Source organism: Ambystoma mexicanum, chromosome 1q (genome assembly GCF_040938575.1).
Source record: "Ambystoma mexicanum isolate Mex_15411 chromosome 1q, UKY_AmexF1_1, whole genome shotgun sequence".
Lineage (NCBI taxonomy): Eukaryota > Metazoa > Chordata > Amphibia > Caudata > Ambystomatidae > Ambystoma > Ambystoma mexicanum.
Genome location: NC_090922.1, coordinates 133429132 through 133448524, shown reverse-complemented (window position 1 = coordinate 133448524; position 19393 = coordinate 133429132). Strand labels below are relative to the sequence as shown.

General features: G+C 45.4%; 1 protein-coding gene across 1 annotated transcript in view; it reads right to left on the bottom strand.

The window, feature by feature from the left end:
* The window catches only part of LOC138553491 (uncharacterized), a 51447-nt gene extending 32395 nt beyond the window's left edge, over positions 1-19052 (bottom strand). The window contains exon 1 of the mRNA XM_069642538.1: positions 18798-19052. Within this exon, the coding sequence (XP_069498639.1) occupies positions 18798-18836 (39 nt within the window). The 5' untranslated portion in view covers positions 18837-19052. The remainder of the gene's footprint in view (positions 1-18797) is intronic.
* Between the last annotated feature and the right edge of the window lie 341 nt (positions 19053-19393).

Here is a 19393-nt window from a genome sequence, read left to right as displayed (position 1 = left end):
AAATGGTCTTGTGATGACATCACTATTGCAAGAGAAAATGAATTGAAGAACATTAACAACACCCCTCATGAATTCAAACAAACTGTGGATGAGAGAAAAATGGACAGAAGATTTGTGAACGAGTCAGTGTATGGAGTGGGTCATAGACCTTCATGCAGGGAAGTTGGGGAATCGTCAAGAGCCAGAAGAGTTACACCCAACTACAGAAAAGATTTCATTTATTATTAAACCTATAATCCTTATATCCTGGGATCCAGGGACATCCTTTAGCGATCCGGTAATAGAGTGGAGATTGTTATGCATCACATGGTATACATGTTACTCATTTGTTTTTCTCCTTTCCTTGCCTCTCCTCCTTTCCCCCATCTCTCCTTCCTCATGCTTGCGCATTGTTGTATATAGTTTAAACCCCATGTTTTGGAAATCTTGGAAAGGGAGATGTTACAATGTATTAACCTAGAATGTATGGTGACGTGCCGTGTTGTGAACGTTTCGTTTTGTTCGATCTAGACTGTTATGATTCGAGGAGAACGAAACGGACATGACTCGGAGATAGCTGGCTGGTTGAGTAGCTTGCCGGAGACTTCTCCAATAAAACTCAAAGTTGATTTCACGTTTACTAGTATTTATTATACAACACCCACCACCACTAGTCAGCCCCAACCGGTTATTTTTCTTTATTATACCCCCCCTTGTGTCTCTATCATTCTTGTCTTCCTTTGCCACCTGTGTGTTCTCTTTGGACATTTTAGCATTGACTTCCTTCAAACACATGCTCGATAGTTCCATTCCCTTTGTGATAGACAATGCTTCCTGCAAAGGTGGATTTCTGGCCTGCCAGAACCGTTCTTGAATCTTGGAATTCGACGTGTGCATCATCAATCGATCCTGGATGTTTTCATCCTCTCTCCCTGTGAACTTACACAATGCCAATAAACCCCATAGGTCAGCAATAAATCTGACCACAGACTCTCACACATTTTGTTTTCTCAAGAAAAATGTGGATCTCTCCAAGTCCACATTTATTCGTTTCCCAAATTGTGCCTCTATTTTTCATGGCCTTCCCATACATACCCCCCACCCTCACCTCTACCATCCTCTTCCCCCTTCTCCACCCTCTTCAGACAACTTTTTTATATTTCTGACCGCATTCGTCCCCAAACAGCACATCAAGGTTGAAAACTTTAGTAAGTCTCAAAGCCTCTCACCCCCTAATGCAATAAAATAAACCTTGATTAGGTCTTTCCAGTCTTCCCACGGTATAGAAGGCTCTGCTTGGGTGGCAAAAAATGTCGGCGGGCGATCCAAGTTCTGCATACATCCAGCTACTCAATACTGTTGAAAATATTCCCCAATGCTAACTGCCCAATACTGGGATGAGAAGGCTCAGCAGCGAGTAATGCATATCGCCTTTGGACTGTACAAGGACAAGGATGCTCATCAGTGAGTAATGCAGATAACCTTTGAACTGTATTGGGATGAGGAGGCTCACCAGTGAGTAATGCTGTTTAGTACACTCCTTCCCAAATAGCATATTTAGGTACACTGACACTCAGACACCAACTGCCATTGACTGTCTCAGAAATGGCCACTGCACTTATCTGGGCTCGATTGGGCTAATATTGCCTGACATAAAGATGGCTGCCACATGCATGTCATGTAATCTGGCCTTTCTTATTGGCCTGCACTCTTTTATACATATGCATAGACTGTCTCCAGGCCATGGTCCGCCCGCCTAACCGAGAAATATTTTGGTGATGTCCTGAGGGCAGGCGCAGGTTCTAATGCAGCAGTGCACTATGTCCCAGCAGTGTAATCACAGTTGCGATTGCCTACATACAGCCATAAGCAACGTCCATCTCCCTCGCCTGCCTTACGTGCCCTGCCCTCACTGTTCAAACGACAGCCGAGTAGTCTTAGCGTACCACATATACGGGTACACACACACCAGCTGACACTGCAGTTTGTGATTCACCGCTCTCCAGTAGCCACCTTCTTCCTTCTGCCAGCTACCTCCTAGTGTGTCCCCACACTACCGATCTCTGTATTGAGATCCTCCTCAGCACCTTGTCGTACTGACCGACCTGTTACTGTCAAGGTCATTCCACACACCACTTATTGCCACAAAATGATGTAATTAATTCCAGAACACAAAGATGAAGTAATTAATTGAATTTATCATTCCAAATAAAAGTACCTCAACAGCATAACAAGGTAACTGTCATCCACTAACTCCCAATACGTCACTGACAATAACTGTCAACCCTTTTCTTATAACCCCCACAAAAGGTTACAGAGATAATTTAAAATGATACACCCTTTGTAAGTTAGGGAACAGATTGTCCAACTTGCTCACGAAGGACACCCGGGTGTTTCAATAACTAAGAGGAAAGTGAGGGAAAGGTACTGGTGGCCGCGGATGGACTCTCATGTAGAGTGATCAGTAAGGAATTGTTGTCAGGTTGCTCTTGGTGAAGACAGTAACTCTTGAAAGTCTTGAGATGCTGTGCTACCCCTCCCTGAAGGACCAAGCCCAAAAGCCTAATAAACAGCCTGTGTGACTAGAGCCCCCAGGCAGGAGTGCTACTGGACACAGCACCTCTGGAACTGGTGACACAGAAAACAGGAGTTACAGAATGTCAAAACGAAAATATAAGTAGGGTGGCCTGAAGATACAAGACCTATATAACAACAACACAATCAGCAGCTTGATTAACTTCTTTCTGGCACCAATGGAACTCCTGTGAATGGTTCTGGTGCCGTTTATAAGCGTATCTGTTAATCTAAACCTAATTACCTATGACCATGGTTTACAAGGCGTCAGGATGCACATGTCCGTGGTAACAAGAAAGTATTACCATTGAGAGACACTGCATCTTGTTTCTGAGGTCTTTTTATGTGAATGAAAACATGCAAAGTTAAAAGCAAGAGGAAAGGTCCTCAGACTCCATTAACTCTATGGAAGCGTTAATGGAGACTGCAGCGCCTGAGATCCCCCAGTATCGGCAATGGGGGATCCCCCGGGTCGCTGTGCCAGCCGTGATGTCCTGCAACCAGTCACCGGTGAGCGTTGTTGCAAGCGGGGCATCCGCCTGGCATTAGGCAGGCTTGGGGGCGGAGCTATGACATCCGAGGACGTATCCTAAAATCATGCCCCCACCCCGTCCCGCATGCAAGGATACCTGTTATGAAATCGCTTAACCAAGCACGGAGCCATGACATCATGGCAAGAAACCCAAGATCGCTCCTCCACCGCATACCCTTTCCTAGTGAATCAGATACTGTAGAGTACGACTCCCATAGCAGGAATCAACAATGTACTGCACCTCGTAGTCATCCGCGGTCCCCACCGCAGGAAGTGATGAGGACAAGTACCTGGGATATACCTGTGATTGAACAGCAGACTTCAAAAGGGAAACATGAAAAACAGGATCCATTTTATACTGAGAGGGCAGCTCCATTTCCATGGCAATAGGGTTGATGACAAGGAGAATAGAAAAAGAACCGATAAATCGAGGCTTGAATTTCTTGGTAATTGATGGGACATTAATTTGAGTAGTGGACAAACATAAGCGATTGCCCTTCTTGTATAGAGGGGCGGGTATTCTCCTCTAAGCAGAGTAGCGTTGAGCATGTACTTGAGCCAGGTACAAATGTTTCCGACTGATTCAAAGTCCTGAGGAGATGCGTAGTATCTGTTCCTTGACAGAAGGCACCCTATAATTGAATGTCTTAAACATAGGAAGTGGAAGGGTGTGATAACCATAAGGCGCATGAAATGGGGTATCATCCAATGAAACATGATACGAGTCATTGTACGCAAATTCTGCCACGGAATATCTGTCCACTCTTACTCATTTTCCATAACGTAACATTGCAAGTATTGGCCAAGAGTTTGGTTGCCCCTCTAACTTTGACCATCCGTCTGGGGATGGTAAGCCGATGAGAGGCGATGTTGGATACCCAATCGTTTACCAACTTAAAAGACTGAAAGAATCTGCAACCCCTGATCAGTAATCAATACTCAGGGTATGCCATATAGATGGAAAATATGATGAATAAACTGGCTGGCAAAAACCGGGGCAGAAGGCACCTTTTCCAAAGCAATAACATGAGCCATGTTAGTAAAGAATTGACAACTCTTAAAAAGGCTGTTTGACCCTTGTCCGATGAAAGATCAGTGATGAAGTCAAGTGAGCAGGTATGCCAAGGACCTGGTGGGACTGGGAGAGGTTTTAACAGTCCTTGGGGTCATTGCCTCAGGACCTTGGCACAAGCAAATACCCCACATCCTTTAACATATTCTGTGGTATCTCTTCTCAGAGCATCCCACCAAGCAATACTTTGTAGTTTCTCCCAAGTCTTTTTAACACCAAAATGCCCTGCTCCGGGAAGGTCATAACACCATGATAATATTGTTTCCTGACTTTTACGTGTAGGTAACCATAGTTTAGCTCTATGAAATAGAAGGCCTTGCTTTTCAGTGTTATCAGGATCCTTACAGAGGAATGCAGCTTTATCTAGGAGGGTTCCTTGAATGGGGAAATGCCGGGCCATTCCAACTTTGGAGAGCCTGCTATTTCACCATTCAAGGAACCTGGACCAGGTCCATCCCCATTTGAGTCCTGTTAGGGCTCAATGGGAATGGGGAGGATGCTAACAACGGGCCTGTTAATGGTGGGCCCGTTGTTAGCATCCTGGTCTGCTCGCGGGACCCGCTAAGGACGCCTGGCTTTACCAGGCTTCAGCGGGTCCCACAAGCAGACCTCATAATGAGGCGGTAGGGGGTTAACGGCGCCGGCACTTCTACCGGCGCCGTTAACCCCCTACCGCCTTCCTCGTAATGAGGCTCAGTATCATCTATCAATGTATATTTACAGGGGCAGCACTGACCGCTGGCTTGGGGAGGGGGCTTGAACCCTCTCCACAATTATGAACATGTTATGGTTAACTAGCCCAGAGCAGAGCTGTCATAAAATATCCCAATCCTGGGCCTCACTATTGCAAAAATTACTGTGTCTTTTCACACACTCTCTTTAGTGTTCGCAGGCGCGCACTTCCTAGGAGTGCCGACTGCAATTGCTGACTGTTCGGCTGTGTGTGCTGCTCCTTCACGGATCAAAACGTTTATCAACATTATCTCTTGACTCCAAATTCCACAAAGTGACAAGCCTGTCCCCTCCCACATATCCCAGAAGTGCTCAAATTCTTGTGCATGCACGCTACCTGTGGGCGTGCTTCCTGGGAGTGCCGACTGCGAGTGCTGACTGTTCGCCTGTGTGTACTGCTCCTTCACGGATGGAGCCATTTATCAACATTATCTCTGGACTCCAAATTCTACAACGTGCCAAGCCTGCTAGGCTTATTGGAAGGGCCTAATAGTATATACTTGTATTATATACTTGTATAGCTTTTAAAACACCATTATTTCCTTTTTTAACTTAGGCCCCTCCCACATATCCCAGAAGTGCTCAAATTATTGCGCATGCGTGCTACCTGCACGCGCGATTCGTGGGAGTGCCGACTGCGATTGCTGACTGTTTGGCTGTTCAGCTGATCAGCTGAGCAGCCATGCAGACTGCCTCTCGCGGCCTCCAAATACCTTGTCCCCGATTGTCGAGTTGGGAAAGTGAGTAACTCGACATATCTAAGGAGGCAAGGCCTGTTTGTTTACTCAGTTTACAATGAATGCTCTTACCACTGCTATGCGGAGCGGTCTAAAGGCCCTTGCGCTGAAAGCTGCTCCTCCTCCACCACCCACAGAGCAATGCGAATAATCAACTAATTGTCCCAACCCCGCCACCAAAAAGATGATAAAAAAAACCAATGCTGCGCCCGAAATCTGCAGGCACTGATATACGATATCTGTGGTCTAATAACAAGAAATCTGTGGCAACAAAGTCTGTTACACTGATAAATGAGCCATTAAATGAGCCATTAAAAACTCTTATACCGGAATCATCAGCGGATGTGCATGCTGATCAAGTGTCAGATCCAGGGATACTCAGCTGTAATTCTCAATACCCTCAGGACCTTTGGTGACCAAGTCCCTCTAAAAGCTGCTCAAGCTGTACCTATTAATCCGCTAAACATAGTGCAAGTTTGCATTCAGGCAAACGAAAATAGGGATTTACCAAGACTTTACTCGCAAGTTACAGTGAGTAGACTCATGCATACAAGTAATGCTACTTTCAGAGAATGAAAATACAAACACAAATAAAAGCGCAAATGCTATGCCTGATAAGAGTGCTTCACCTGTGTGTGCAGAAGCTTCCTCTGACACGTTACATGAAAAAGTAGTTAGTAGAGGTTGAAAAGGAAAAAAACTATTGGAAAAAAGATGCTTGAACTTGTTAATCCAAATAATCGGATCTATAGACTCGAAAAGATCCATGATCCTGAATGGCGAATATGAAAAGCACCCAACAGATAGTCATCAAAGTAGAATGTGCAAACCTTCAAGAGCCAGAAGCCCATCTCATTAAAAAAGATTAAACAAATATGGAAAGAACAGGTTAGAAGAAATAAGTCTAATGAAGCTGAGCTATATGCGACTAGGAGTTTTACGATATTGCCTGAAAGACAGCGTAATGACCCCTTACCAAATGGATCCACCTTTTTAACGACATTCCACTAAAATCCCAGCTCTTAGATCTGTTCAATCTAAGTACATTGAAGCGGTAAAGATTGACAGAAGCAGGCGGATGGACACAGCAACCATCCACGTCCCATCCCTTATAATAGGGCATATACTCTGGGCCGAAAAGGCACAGTTTAAAAGAAAGAGGCCTTAGTATGCAAATTAAAAAATCATTGAAAGGGAAAACAAAATCTAGCATGAACTATGACTTCTCCCCTAAAAGAGACGTTTCACCCGGCCCTGCTCTTAAATACATACCGCTACAAATAAATTGTCAAGGTCCAAATGGCCAATTAAAAAGAGATGTGTTTTTTGAAGAAGTCACCCCAGCATCTCCGGTTAACAAAATCAGTTAATGGGCATGACTAAAGAAAGCAGTGCCCGCAGCCATCCATGAACAACCACAACAGATTAACCCTGAGCAACAATTACCAAAATTAAAAATAGCCATCTGGACTCAAGAGGCTATACACATTTGATGCAAATGGAGAGTGGTAAACCTTTAAGGCTGTATGATCTAATATTGTTACAAGAGACCTAGATGACATATTTACCTGTCTGGCTAAGCCATCACATATGTTGGGTACCCCGCTCTGAAACCTGCCAAAGGAATGCCCAGTATGGGCTTAATAGCTGCCCTTAAGCTAGATACCCCACGCAAACTCACTACATGGGCTAACCCACACCGTGGTCTACAATTGTAAATATTTGAGCCCTTAAATATAGAGCACACAACGGCTCCTGCAATAGCCATAATCAACGCATACTGGAACCCAATAATCACCAATGGTGATGATTTCCTGGATCTAGTAGTAAGCTTATTAGAATGATTGCTACTGACCCAAACGTGTGCCTGACTATGATCGCTGGTGATTTAAACATTAACTGCATATCTATGAATAGGAGAATGCTTATATGCGAGCGACCAAATGGCTGACTCTAATGAAAGACAGAAATATGTGTATGCTGAACGGTTGCGTTCAAGGTGATGTTCCCCCACAATCGGCTTGGAAAAAAGGTTCAGCGCAGGCCATTATAGATTATGCATTTATATCAAAGAGTTACCTGGACCTAATAGAAAATGTCATGATCATTCCAACTATCAGGAGTGACCACAATATCATACCTATAACATTTGCTACTCCCGCTATTTCTGCCCGAAGTTAGTATAAACCTCGCCTTGTCTTGAATCAAGGACTCTACCGTATAAAATTAACAAACACCAAACTCGACAGACTTTTGGTTGAACTAATCTTGAACAAGAAAGAAAATTATATCAACAAGCTATGTAACTTCAAAGCAATAACGGATGAGAATAATAGAGTCTGGGAAATAGCTACTAAACCTTATGACTCGGTGATCAAAAACACCAAAGCAGCTAAAAGAAAAGCCCTTCGATTGCTCTGAATGAACAATCATGGTGAGTATAATAAGGAATGTGCCAAAGTAAATACGAAATATAAAAACTTCATAAAAATGCATAAAAGTAAAAAAATACAAACGCAGAACGAATATATGTTGAGAGCCATATCATCAAAATCAAGCGCAGAAATATCACTTTTGAAAGATGGTGAGAAGACGGATAGACTCTCACATATATTGAATGGTATTGGGGAAGAGGGATGGGTTACTTATTTCACTTCCCTTTTCTACGATAAATACCAGCAGCAAGACCTCTATCTAAAGTATAGACCAGAAGAAGACAAACTGGAAATGGAATTGATAGACATCGAAAATATGATAAAAAATGTAGTACATCTAGGGCGCCGGGGCCCAACGACATATCTAAAACCACACTAAAACAGAATCCAACAAAAGGGTCTCAAATACTGAAGTAGATCTACTTAAACATAGAAGAATTCAGATATATCCCTAAATCATTGAAGAAATCGATCATTCTTCCAGTCTTCAAAAAAGGTGATAGGTTAAACCCTAACAATTATACACTATTGCCCTTAATAAATACTATAGGGAACATTTTTGCAAAAATTGTGTTAAATACCCTTAATAAATGGCTAAAAGACAATAAGCTACTAGACTCAAAACAATCTGGATTTGTTGCAGGTATTGGCAATGCGCCAAACCTTTTGATAGTCCAAGCTCTAAAACATTAAGAAGCAAGCAGTGTGTCTATATTGCCTTCATAGACTGTAAACAGGCCTTTGATACAGTTTCATGCCCAATGTTATGGGATAAATTAAAAGCTGCTGGTTGTCCCGCTAACCTACTTATCCTAATACAACAGTTCTACACAGGAACATCAATTCAAGTTAAGCTTAATAGAGAAGGTCTCTTATCAAGGTCTATACCCACAAATATTGGACTTAGGCAGGATTGTTTGTTAGCGGCTACATTATTTAACTTTTACATCCGTGATATCAATAATCACTTACAAAAGCTAAGATCTTTCCCTCCTAAAATAAATAACAAGATTATAGGTCATCTTCTATACACAGATGATCTTATAATTATAGACCGAACTCCTATAGGTCTACATAGATCTCTCAGTGCCCTTGAAAACCATGCTAAGGAAAACGACCTGCGAATAAACACTGACAAATCAAATATACTGATAATTGGGAAAAAAACAATCTTCTCCAAAAACAAGACTAAATTGTGGTCCATTGGCGGAAATCGAATACAGGCAACAAGGATGTATAAATACCTCGGAACAAACATAAATGATAAAATGATGGACACCCCATATAAAGATGAAGTGATGCTTAAAATGCGAACATTGTGCTCTCAAGAAACATACATACATAACAAATATGGCAAATTCACATGTGTTCCCATCATAACATACTACAGGCAAAAAGTTTTTCCAACTGCTGCACATGGTGCCTCACGTAGAATAACCGCAGACCATCCAAACTGTATATATTTGGAGGCTCTATTTTGGAAAAGGATCTTGGGACTCCCAAAAAGCTTTCCTATGCACATCATCCGCTATGAGCTGGGCCTAGTATCGCTGAGAGCTGTTAACTGGAACGCTCTCCTCCTATATGCCACATGTAGCGACAAAGTTAGGTTTGAATCTACAATGATCAACATTATCTCACATGCTTTTGCCGATGATAGAAAAGATATGATAAACGTTTGGAAATCTGGAGTGCAGGTCCATGATGCAGGAAGCTGACATAAGTGATGATCTATCGTTGAATAATCCAAATAGAGCTAAGAAGAAGTTTTGGATGATGGACTGGACAAAAACAATAAGAAAAATGCCAATGGTTTAAAATAGAAAGTCTAGGATGGAAAGAATTAAATGAGCTTCCGAAATATTTATTGAGACACCCTGACCTATTTTTTCAGTCGAATATCATGCGGTTCCGATTTGACCTGTGCCCCACTAGAGCGAAACAAGCCAGATGGAGAAATTTGACATGAGCTGTAGATACTGTAGAACTAAACAGGAAACAGTTGAGCATATAATGTGTGAATGTGACGCTCTAATCAACGTAAGAGAAGAATACTTTTCGAAAGTTTTGAAGAGTATAAAACGATCACCTTAAAAAATGTATGGATCAAGATGTGTAATGCACAACACATATCAATGAACTTAGCCGTTATTAGATACTTAAAGAGAATCAAACTAGATGCATCCTTTCAGAACAAAAACTAACTTATAGTCAATTTTGGGTTTAAGAGCAATTTCTGATAATCTCAACATCAATTATACCACCAATTGATAATACGAAGTGTTTAGAAAAAGAAATGAACCAACGTGTACTGTAAGGTTGATAAACATCTTCCTTGTGAACAATTTTAAAACTGTAGGTAACCATTTATAGACTGGTATTTCAATTGATTGTGGTTTGTTTTTTCATCTATTGCGACATTGTGTATAGGTAAATTGTATTTTTATAATTTTTCTTAATTTGTCTAATTTGTAAAGTTGCATAGCAACTAAATCAAATTAATAAAAATAATATATATATATATGTGTTTGATGTTCACAGGGCTGCTATGAATGAAGCATGGGAGGGACTGTATTCTCTGATCAGATGCTGCTTCGGCTAAGTGTTAATGTTTGATCATTAGAAATGTGATAGCAAATATGCATTTCAAAGCCCCCAGCTGGCTTTTCAATATCTGCCTCCTGGTAAATATTCTGCAAGAATGCATGTAACAATGATTACAAGTAGAGGACTTTATCGCAGAGTCTATTATGGCCTGTGTCTTTGCTGCTTAAAAGTAGAAAAATATATGGTGCAGCTCAGAGCAATATCAAGTTATCCCAAATCAGGTTTTAAAAGATCAGCAAGTCCTGGCTATTCGGATCGCATCGTACTGCATGCTGGTTCTTGTAATTCCGCTTTTTATAATATGACACACCACACCACACAAGAACGCAAAATGACATGCTAAACAAGCTGGGACTGTGGTACAGGACTTGCAAGCTTTCCGGTGAGCTGTTGCATTGCTAGTGATTACCTCAAGGTGGACTATGCTTAACCCTGTCATGGCGACACCAAAGGAGGGTTTAATGAAATGTAGAAATGTAATTATATATGCTGTAGGCGTTGGGCACAGTTGTTGAATTTAAACCAGTTCACCCAGCTAAAATGTAAAATCGATGTTACATAATATCTCTGTTTCAGAAAAAAAAGCCATCATCAGGAGAATATCGACACCTGGCCAGGTATCAGGAAACAGAGACATAAAAGCGTTTGAGAACAGCCAACTGTACCAGGCCGTCAATCATTGGTTGTTCTCCCGAGCTTACAAGGCCATTCTCCTGATGATGGACTTCTTCCGAAACGGGTATAGGTGATGTGGCAGCGATTGTCACAATGGTTGCCTCAGCTTGTGGGACATTTCAGGGCAATTATTTATTTATTGTTCACTTGTTAGGAAGCAAAGGGGTAATACATTCGTTATTGAGTTCCTGAGGGTCATTACAATTCGCAATAATGCAACAAACATCGAAACGAAGCACAACTCCGCAGTCGCGGACCCGCTCTAACAGCCGGCGGCCATTTTGAGTGCTCACTCACTACGGCACACGCAGTGGTTGCGGCCCGTTCCGGGTGCTCGTGCGCCATCTGCCCGTTGCAAGCAGTTGCAACAGTTTTTGGACACTCCACAGCCCAGCTGAACCAGGGCTGTGACACAGAAAGTGGCAGAAGAGCCAACAGGTAGACTCTGCCACAGTTGGGAGTCGGATCACCCATCAACCTGCCAAGGCAATACTGTGAGTACCTATCGTGATGGGTGAAGAAACAGATGATGAGGGCGCCGTTGCCCCAATACCACGCAGAGTGCGCACCACTCTGGCTCCCATGCCCGAATTTGATACTATGGGGCCCCCATCAAAACTTGGCCCAAAATGGCTCACATGGGTCAAAAGACTGGAAATGATGTTCAGAGCCTCGTGGGAGACTGAAGACGAGGCAAAGATCGCCATCATGATGTACTCCGCAGGCACTGAAGTCCAGAAAATATATGACTCCCTTGACATTCCAGTGGCGACGTATGACGCTGTCAAGCAAGCACTTCGGGATCACTTCCTACGATTAGCCAATGTTGATTTCGACAGGTTTGTCATGGGGGCAGAAAAACAACAAAGCGAAGAGTCACTGGACCAGTTTTGTGCCCGTTTGGGACACCTAGCGAGCTCCTGCAGGTGGGTCAACGAAGAGGAAATGGTCCGCAACCAACTGCTGCAAGGTTGCTGCTCAGGAAAACTTAGGAGGCAAGTCCTGAGGGAACCAGGGCTGACCCTCTGGCAAATCCTGGACATGGGAAGAGCATATGAGCTGGCGGAGGCCAGAGGATCGAAAATGGACGCAGCCACGCATCCCAAGAATGAGGAGGAGGCTCTAGCAGTCGGACGGTTCACACCTGGGAAGGCCAGATGGACACCGAAGAAGGGAGAAGGACCCACGACTTCAGGTACCCCTCAGTCGTGCTCCTATTGTGGATATGACCTCCCACACAGGGGCGAATGCTCAGCCAAATCACGAACATGCGGCAGGTGTGGGATACCGGGGCATTACGCAAGGATGTGTAGGGCTGCCATGCCCGTAGCAGCAAGCAGAGGACCAGAGAGGGCCGGTAGAGGTGGCGCTCGCACGGCAAGGGGCATATCGTCCCTTGAACAGGACGTGCACGACCTACACATTGCCAAAGAAGAGGAAGAAGAGGAGGAAGAAATGTTCTTCATTTCCAGCATCGCAAATGGCCCTGGTACTAGACGAAGACCCATATGTACTGTGGACATTGGAGAGATTCCCACCCCAGTCCTCATTGACACGGGAGCTTCACTCTGCGCACTGGCAGACAGACATTACAACGCACTGGCAGGCCCACCAACCCTGTCGCCCTCCAAAGCCCAGATATACGCTTTTGGTGAAGATACTCTGCTACCCATCCAAGGGGTATTTGTAGCCCCAGTGACCCATGGCCAAAACAGCATCAAAGCGAGGTTTTTTGTAACCAACGTCAGTCCGCACTCTCTTTTAAGCTGCGCAGCATCTGAAGCACTCGACCTGGTTCATTTCACTTTTGCTGTGTATCACACAGATCTGGACAGCCTGCTGACACGCTTTGAGAAGCTCTTCAGGGGCATAGGGAAACTGAAGGCTGAGCCAATAAGGCTCCACATTGATGAGTCTGTCAGACCAACGGCGCTGAAACATCGTCGCATACCGTTTCATCTGAGGGCTCAGGTGGAAAAGGAGCTGCAAGACTTAGTGGAACGAGATATCATTGAAAAGGTGGAAGGGCCCACCCCGTGGGTCTCTCCTATTGTAGTGGCCCCAAAGCCCAAACAGCCTGGGGCTGTACGCATTTGCGTAGACATGAGACTTCCTAATCTGGCCATAAAAAGAGAACGTCATCTCACTCCCACTCTGGACGACATCGTTGGCGAACTTCAGGGTGCGAATTTGTTTTCGAAACTAGACCTGAGAGCGGGTTATCACCAGATGGAGCTCCACCCAGAGTCTAGATATATTACAACCTTTACAACACACGAAGGACTGTATCAATATAAAAGGCTCAGTTTTGGAATTTCCTCGGTGGCAGAAGTCTTCCAAAATGCTATCAGGGGGGCTCTGTCCGGACTAAAAGGAGTCATAAACATGTCAGACGATGTCCTAGTCTTTGCCAAATCTGAAGCAGAGCATATCAAGCGTCTGGAAAACACTTTTCACAGGCTCTACAACCTCGTCCTGATGCTGCACCAAGAAAAGTGCGAATTCCTGAAGGACCGCCTGGAATTTTTTGGATTTGTCTTCCATGCGGGAGGCATATCCCTAGATCCTGAGAAGGTGAGAGACATTCGAGAGGCGTCACCTCCCACGTCCCCGGCAGAAGTCCGCAGTTTCTTAGGGATGGTGAACTACTGTGGGCGGTTTATTCGAGACTTAGCATCTCTCTCTGAACCCCTGAGAGCACTCACGAGGAACGAAGTGGCATGGACGTGGACTGGCAAGGAACAGAGAGCATTCACGGCCATCAAGGATGCCCTGTCTGAACAAGACACCATGGCGTATTTCAACCCAGCCCGGGAGTCCGAAATCATAGTGGACGCCAGTCCAGTGGGACTTGGGGCGGTTCTCGTGCAGGCGGATCAACAGGGATCCATGCGACCCGTTGCATACGCCAGCAAGGCTCTTACAGACACAGAGAGAAGATATTCTCAAATTGAACGCGAAGCCCTCGCAATACTATGGGGCTGTAAACATTTTAGATTATATATTCTGGGGAAACCTGTTGTTGTGGTGACGGACCACAAGCCCCTACTGCCCATCCTGGCAGGCGCTTCATCCAAACCGCCACCTCGGATAGAGAGGTGGATGCTATCCCTCATGGAGTACGGGGTGAAGCTGGTATACCGCCCAGGTACGCATAAACCTGCAGACTATTTGTCTTGCCACCCTGGCGCAGGAAGACCCAGAGACACCACAGAGGTTGCAAACTGTATGGACACTATTCACATGGTCGTCGAGTCGGCGCTTCCCATTGCTTTGACAAGACAAGAAATTGCCAACGAATCGAACTCGGATGAGGCGTTTCTGAGAGTGAAAGGTGCGGTAGCCACAGGAGCTCCTTCTGAACAATGCCCGAAGAAACGCAGAAACGCAAAGGGACTTGCAATTGCTCTGGGGTGCACGACAGGAACTATCAGTGACTGCCGATGATCTCCTGCTGAGAGGGCACCGGATTGTGATCCCCAGGTCACTCGTGCCGAAGGTCCTTCAGTTGGCACACAACGGACACCAAGGGATGACTAGAATGAAGGCACGTCTCAGACTCAAAGTTTGGTTCCCCAAATTGGAAAAGAGAGTGGAAGAGTACGTAAGGGCATGCATCCCGTGCCAAGCAACGAGCCCAACGGAGAAGGGACCCCCGATTCAGACCATGGCAAGGAGCGATTCACCCTGGGGGACAGTACATGCCGATTCTGGCTCTACCGGAAGAGGACTACACTTCCTAGTAGTGACTGACCAATGGTCCCGATATCCAGAGGTGGGACTGGTCGAGTCCCAGGCCACTGACCGCACCACCCTGGCCTTGGACAAGATATTTGCTACCCATGGGTTTCCCCTCGAGTTATGTTCCGACAATGGGTCACATTTCCAAGGACAATCGTTTGCTCGATACTGCGAAGAGAGAGGCATAAAACACTGAAAGGTCACCCCACTATGGCCAAGAGCCAATGGAGAAGTGGAGCGCTTCATGCGGACACTAAATAAGGTGTGTCGCACATCCGAAAATGGAGGTGAAGACCTCCGACGGAATTTGTTCGACTTTCTCCGGGAGTATCGCACAACACCGCATCGATCAACTGGAATAGCCCCTGCGGAGGCACTTTTCAAGAGGATCCCAAGAGGACTCATACCGGAGTCAGAGGGGAGACAACCAGGAGTGATCGACAATGACCAAGTACAACTAGAAAGGTCATGGAGAAACGAGAATGAAACAGCGCGGAGGAGACTGCCAGAAAAACAGATTGCGGTTGGGGATACCGTGCTGGTACGAAACAGAAGAGCAGAAGGAAAGCTGTCGACAACGTACGAGACCCAACCACTGGGGGTAACACATGTGAAAGGTACAATGGTCACCGCAGCCAATGCCAGAGGAACCGTCACCAGAAACGTGTCGTTTTTCAAGCGCATCAAGGCCGCTAGTGACGAGGCAACAGCAGAACAAGTCCCGGAACAAGGGGAAGAGACAAGGGTGGAAGAAGCTACCCCAACTGCAGATCACGAGACATCGGAGGCCCCTGGTGACGGTGCACCACGGTACCCGAGCAGGGCCGGACGACGACTTCCCCAGAGGTTCAGAGACTTCATCATGGACCCTGCACCATAGGCGGGGAAAGGCGTTGTTGCAAATCTGAAGAAGGAACCAGGTTGTACTTCTGCAGTCCGTTGTAAATTGTTGTTGTTTCTGCAAGGAAGTGTTAATTGTTTGTTTCCGGGGGAAAAGGAGGGATGTTGTGTACTGCGTACACGAAGTACGCATGCGCGAGCAGCTATGGGGCTCGCGCATGCGCGTTAGTTCAATAAAGGCGGTGCCCGGCAGTTCGCGCCGGAGACCGGAGCCATCACACGTCTCCGGCGTGTCTTCCTTGCATGCATGGGTGCGTGTGGCTGTATGCGTGTGTGATGGCTGGAGGCCGACCCCAACACATACAAAAAGGCCCAAGTGCAGCGAGGGCCTCCACCAGGGCTGATGGCCGTTACCAGCTGTGTCAGGTAACAATCGAGTGCTAATAGGCCTTTTTTTAAGGTAACGGTTTCCCTTAAATAAATATACAAATGAAGATGGCCTCATGAAATAGTCAAGGGAGCGAGTCTCTTGACTGTTTTCCGTGGCTATGCAGTGAAGACCTTGAAGGAGGAGCAAGAGGCCGGAGAAAGAAAACGTAAAGATTAGTGAAGGAGGAGTGGGATTCCAGGTGGGTGATGAGGCAAGTGGTGAGGGATTCCTGGGAATACGACCAAAAGAAAATTTGAGACCTGCAGGAGAGGCCGGCAAAGAACATGGGAAGTCACTGGCAGATGCATCTGTATTCCTGACCACCTGATTGGCTAGCAGCAATTGTGCGGCTGCAACATCCACATGGTATACACGGTAAGTAGTACAGTGGAATAGAGTTGAGCGCAGAAGGACGCTGATAAGCACCTGTGTTTTCAATATCTGTCTGACTCTATAGTGCTAAGATGTAAACTAAAGAAAAACCTAAAAAGGTGTTTTTATAAAAAGTGAAGTTGAACTGGCAAACTGAGATTAGATTGTGGTTGTAAAGAAAACGGTACACTTGAAAATTAAGGTTATTGCCAGGAGCATAGCCAAGAAAGCAAGAATGTGAGAGCTATGTGAAAACAGGCTATTTTCTTCTATCACCAGAATTTTGTATTTGTTATATCAGGCATGTATAATTTAGCCTAATTAGATTTAGAAATAGGATGCTTGTGTGTAAGTCAATGGGCCTCATTACACGGATGGCGGTAAGGATTTACCGGTACCGGTAAAATACTGGTACCGGTAAATCCTTACCGCCTTACTACGAGGTCCCTTTGCGGGTTGGGGGATTTAACGCCTGCTTTTTGCAGGCGTTAACATCCAACCCGCAAAGGGACCTCGGAGCTAATTACGGCACCGCAAAATTGCGGTGCCGTAATTAGCGCCTTCCCCATTCCCATAGAGCCCCATGGGGCAGAAATGGGAATGGGGAAGGGCAATGGTGGAAGGGGGATTTACCGCCCCTCCAACCTTGGAATGGGGCGGTAAATCCCCTTTCCACCAAGGCAGTGCCGGTATTTTACCGGCATGAGCCATGGCGCTAATAGCGCCATGGCTCACCGCCTACCGTGTAATGAGGCCCAATGTGTTGTACCATGTTTTGCTTGTTGAAAGAGACAAGTATTTATTTACCTTTTCAAACTCTGTCCCGTGAAAATATAAATCATATTTTTACTTTGGAGCCTGGACGTGTGCATTGTCTATGTTAGAAAAGGCTGATTTCTTGATACAATCCTTCCATTGGCAGACTCCATGTTTAGTTTCTTTCTGTTAGGTGGCACCTTAGTCCCACCTATAAGTCAAAACTACTGAATAGGAGTACAGATAGGAGGGCGATGGGATGCGAGTAGAGACACACTGCCTTTGGGCGGTGTTTGGTTATTTACCCACTCATTGACCAGTCATGGGGCATCATTCCGAGTAGGGCAGTAAGGGTTAACGGTCACCGTTAACGAGACCGGTGCCGTTAAACTCTTACCGCCCTACAACGAGTTCCCTTTGCGGGTCCTTCCTTAATGCCTGCTTTTAGCAGTCGTTAGGACGGGACCCGCAAAGGGACTCCGGGGTCAATAACGGTACCGTAATTTACAGTACCGTTATTGCCGCCTTCCCATTGAGCCCTATGGGGGCTCAAATGGGAATGGGGAAAGGCCCTGGTGAATGGGGAATTACCGGTCCCTCCGACCTCGGAATGGACCGGTAATTACTCCATTCACCAGGCTGGAGTTTGGACGAGTTCGGAGGCAGCCATGCCGCAAATAGCGGCGTGGTTACCTCCGAACTCGGAATGAGGCCCATGGCCATGCTAATCCCCATGCCCATTCGCATCCACTTCCCGTCCCCCCCCTTCACAAAACACAACCTCCTGGGATCTCTTTGACCTCGTTCTATTATGCAGTAAAATCAGACTTTCTGTTGTAAAGGGTCTGCCAGTCCTATTTCTAGGAAGCCTTCTGAGAGTTAATGGCTTGAGTTTTGCTTAATGAGCTCCTAGCGCCTTCAGCCACTTGATTTATAAGCAATATATATGTCCTTGTATCTGTTCCATGAACAGAAGTCCTGTAAGAAATAATCATTGATAAATCCAACAGTTGCAGCTTGTGTACAGGTATTAAATAGACATTGACACTGGTGTCATATGCCCAGGTATTCACACCATTTTCCAGCTGTTGCCATCTCATGGTCAGGCAGTATCATTATGGCAGTACCTGGCAAAAGCCTATCCTATGCCTACAAAAAAGTCAAAACTGTTGGCTTTGCCAGCGCTTCAAATAATACAGTAGTTGGCAGTACTAGGCATGACTACACACACAATATAATATCATGCAGCCAGAAGGCGATACTAAATTCTGATTGGCTGATGAAGGCATTATGACACAACTATGGATACCATTACCTTTGGAACAAGGAATGACTTTGAAGAATCTGGCCACATATTCCCATAGTTGATCACAGTCACCACAGTCTGCTGGCCATCTAAGTGGTTTGTCTCAATATCTTTCAGTATCTTCTCAGGGCACCCCGGTGGTTGCTCACAATATGTCACCAGCTTGTAGCCCAACTTGATCCCATGACCCAGGGCACCATGCCGCCAGCTGAACCTGAAGGCCTGGGCAAAGACGTAAGCAGAAAGCCTGGGAAGAACAGAAGAAACATGTACAATTTAGCAACTTGCGCCTCTCCCATCACCGTCTGCTCCATTATGTAAAGTTATGAAGAGCCAGCGGAAACATTGGAGCACATGCCCCTTGTGGCATTTCCGAAGATTGAGTAATACAGAAATACAGCAAACATTCTGGGCCAAATTACGTACCGACATGTAATGGGGAAGAACATGGCGCTAACTGGTTCCACATGATTTGTACAGGTCATATGACAGGCAACAAAGCAACCTAGTTCTGCTCACTATTTGAAGCGAGAGGAAAGGTTTAAGCCAAAAACGGTGAATCTTTCTATTCCTTCCTTATCAACAGGTAGCTTCGTTATAAAGCT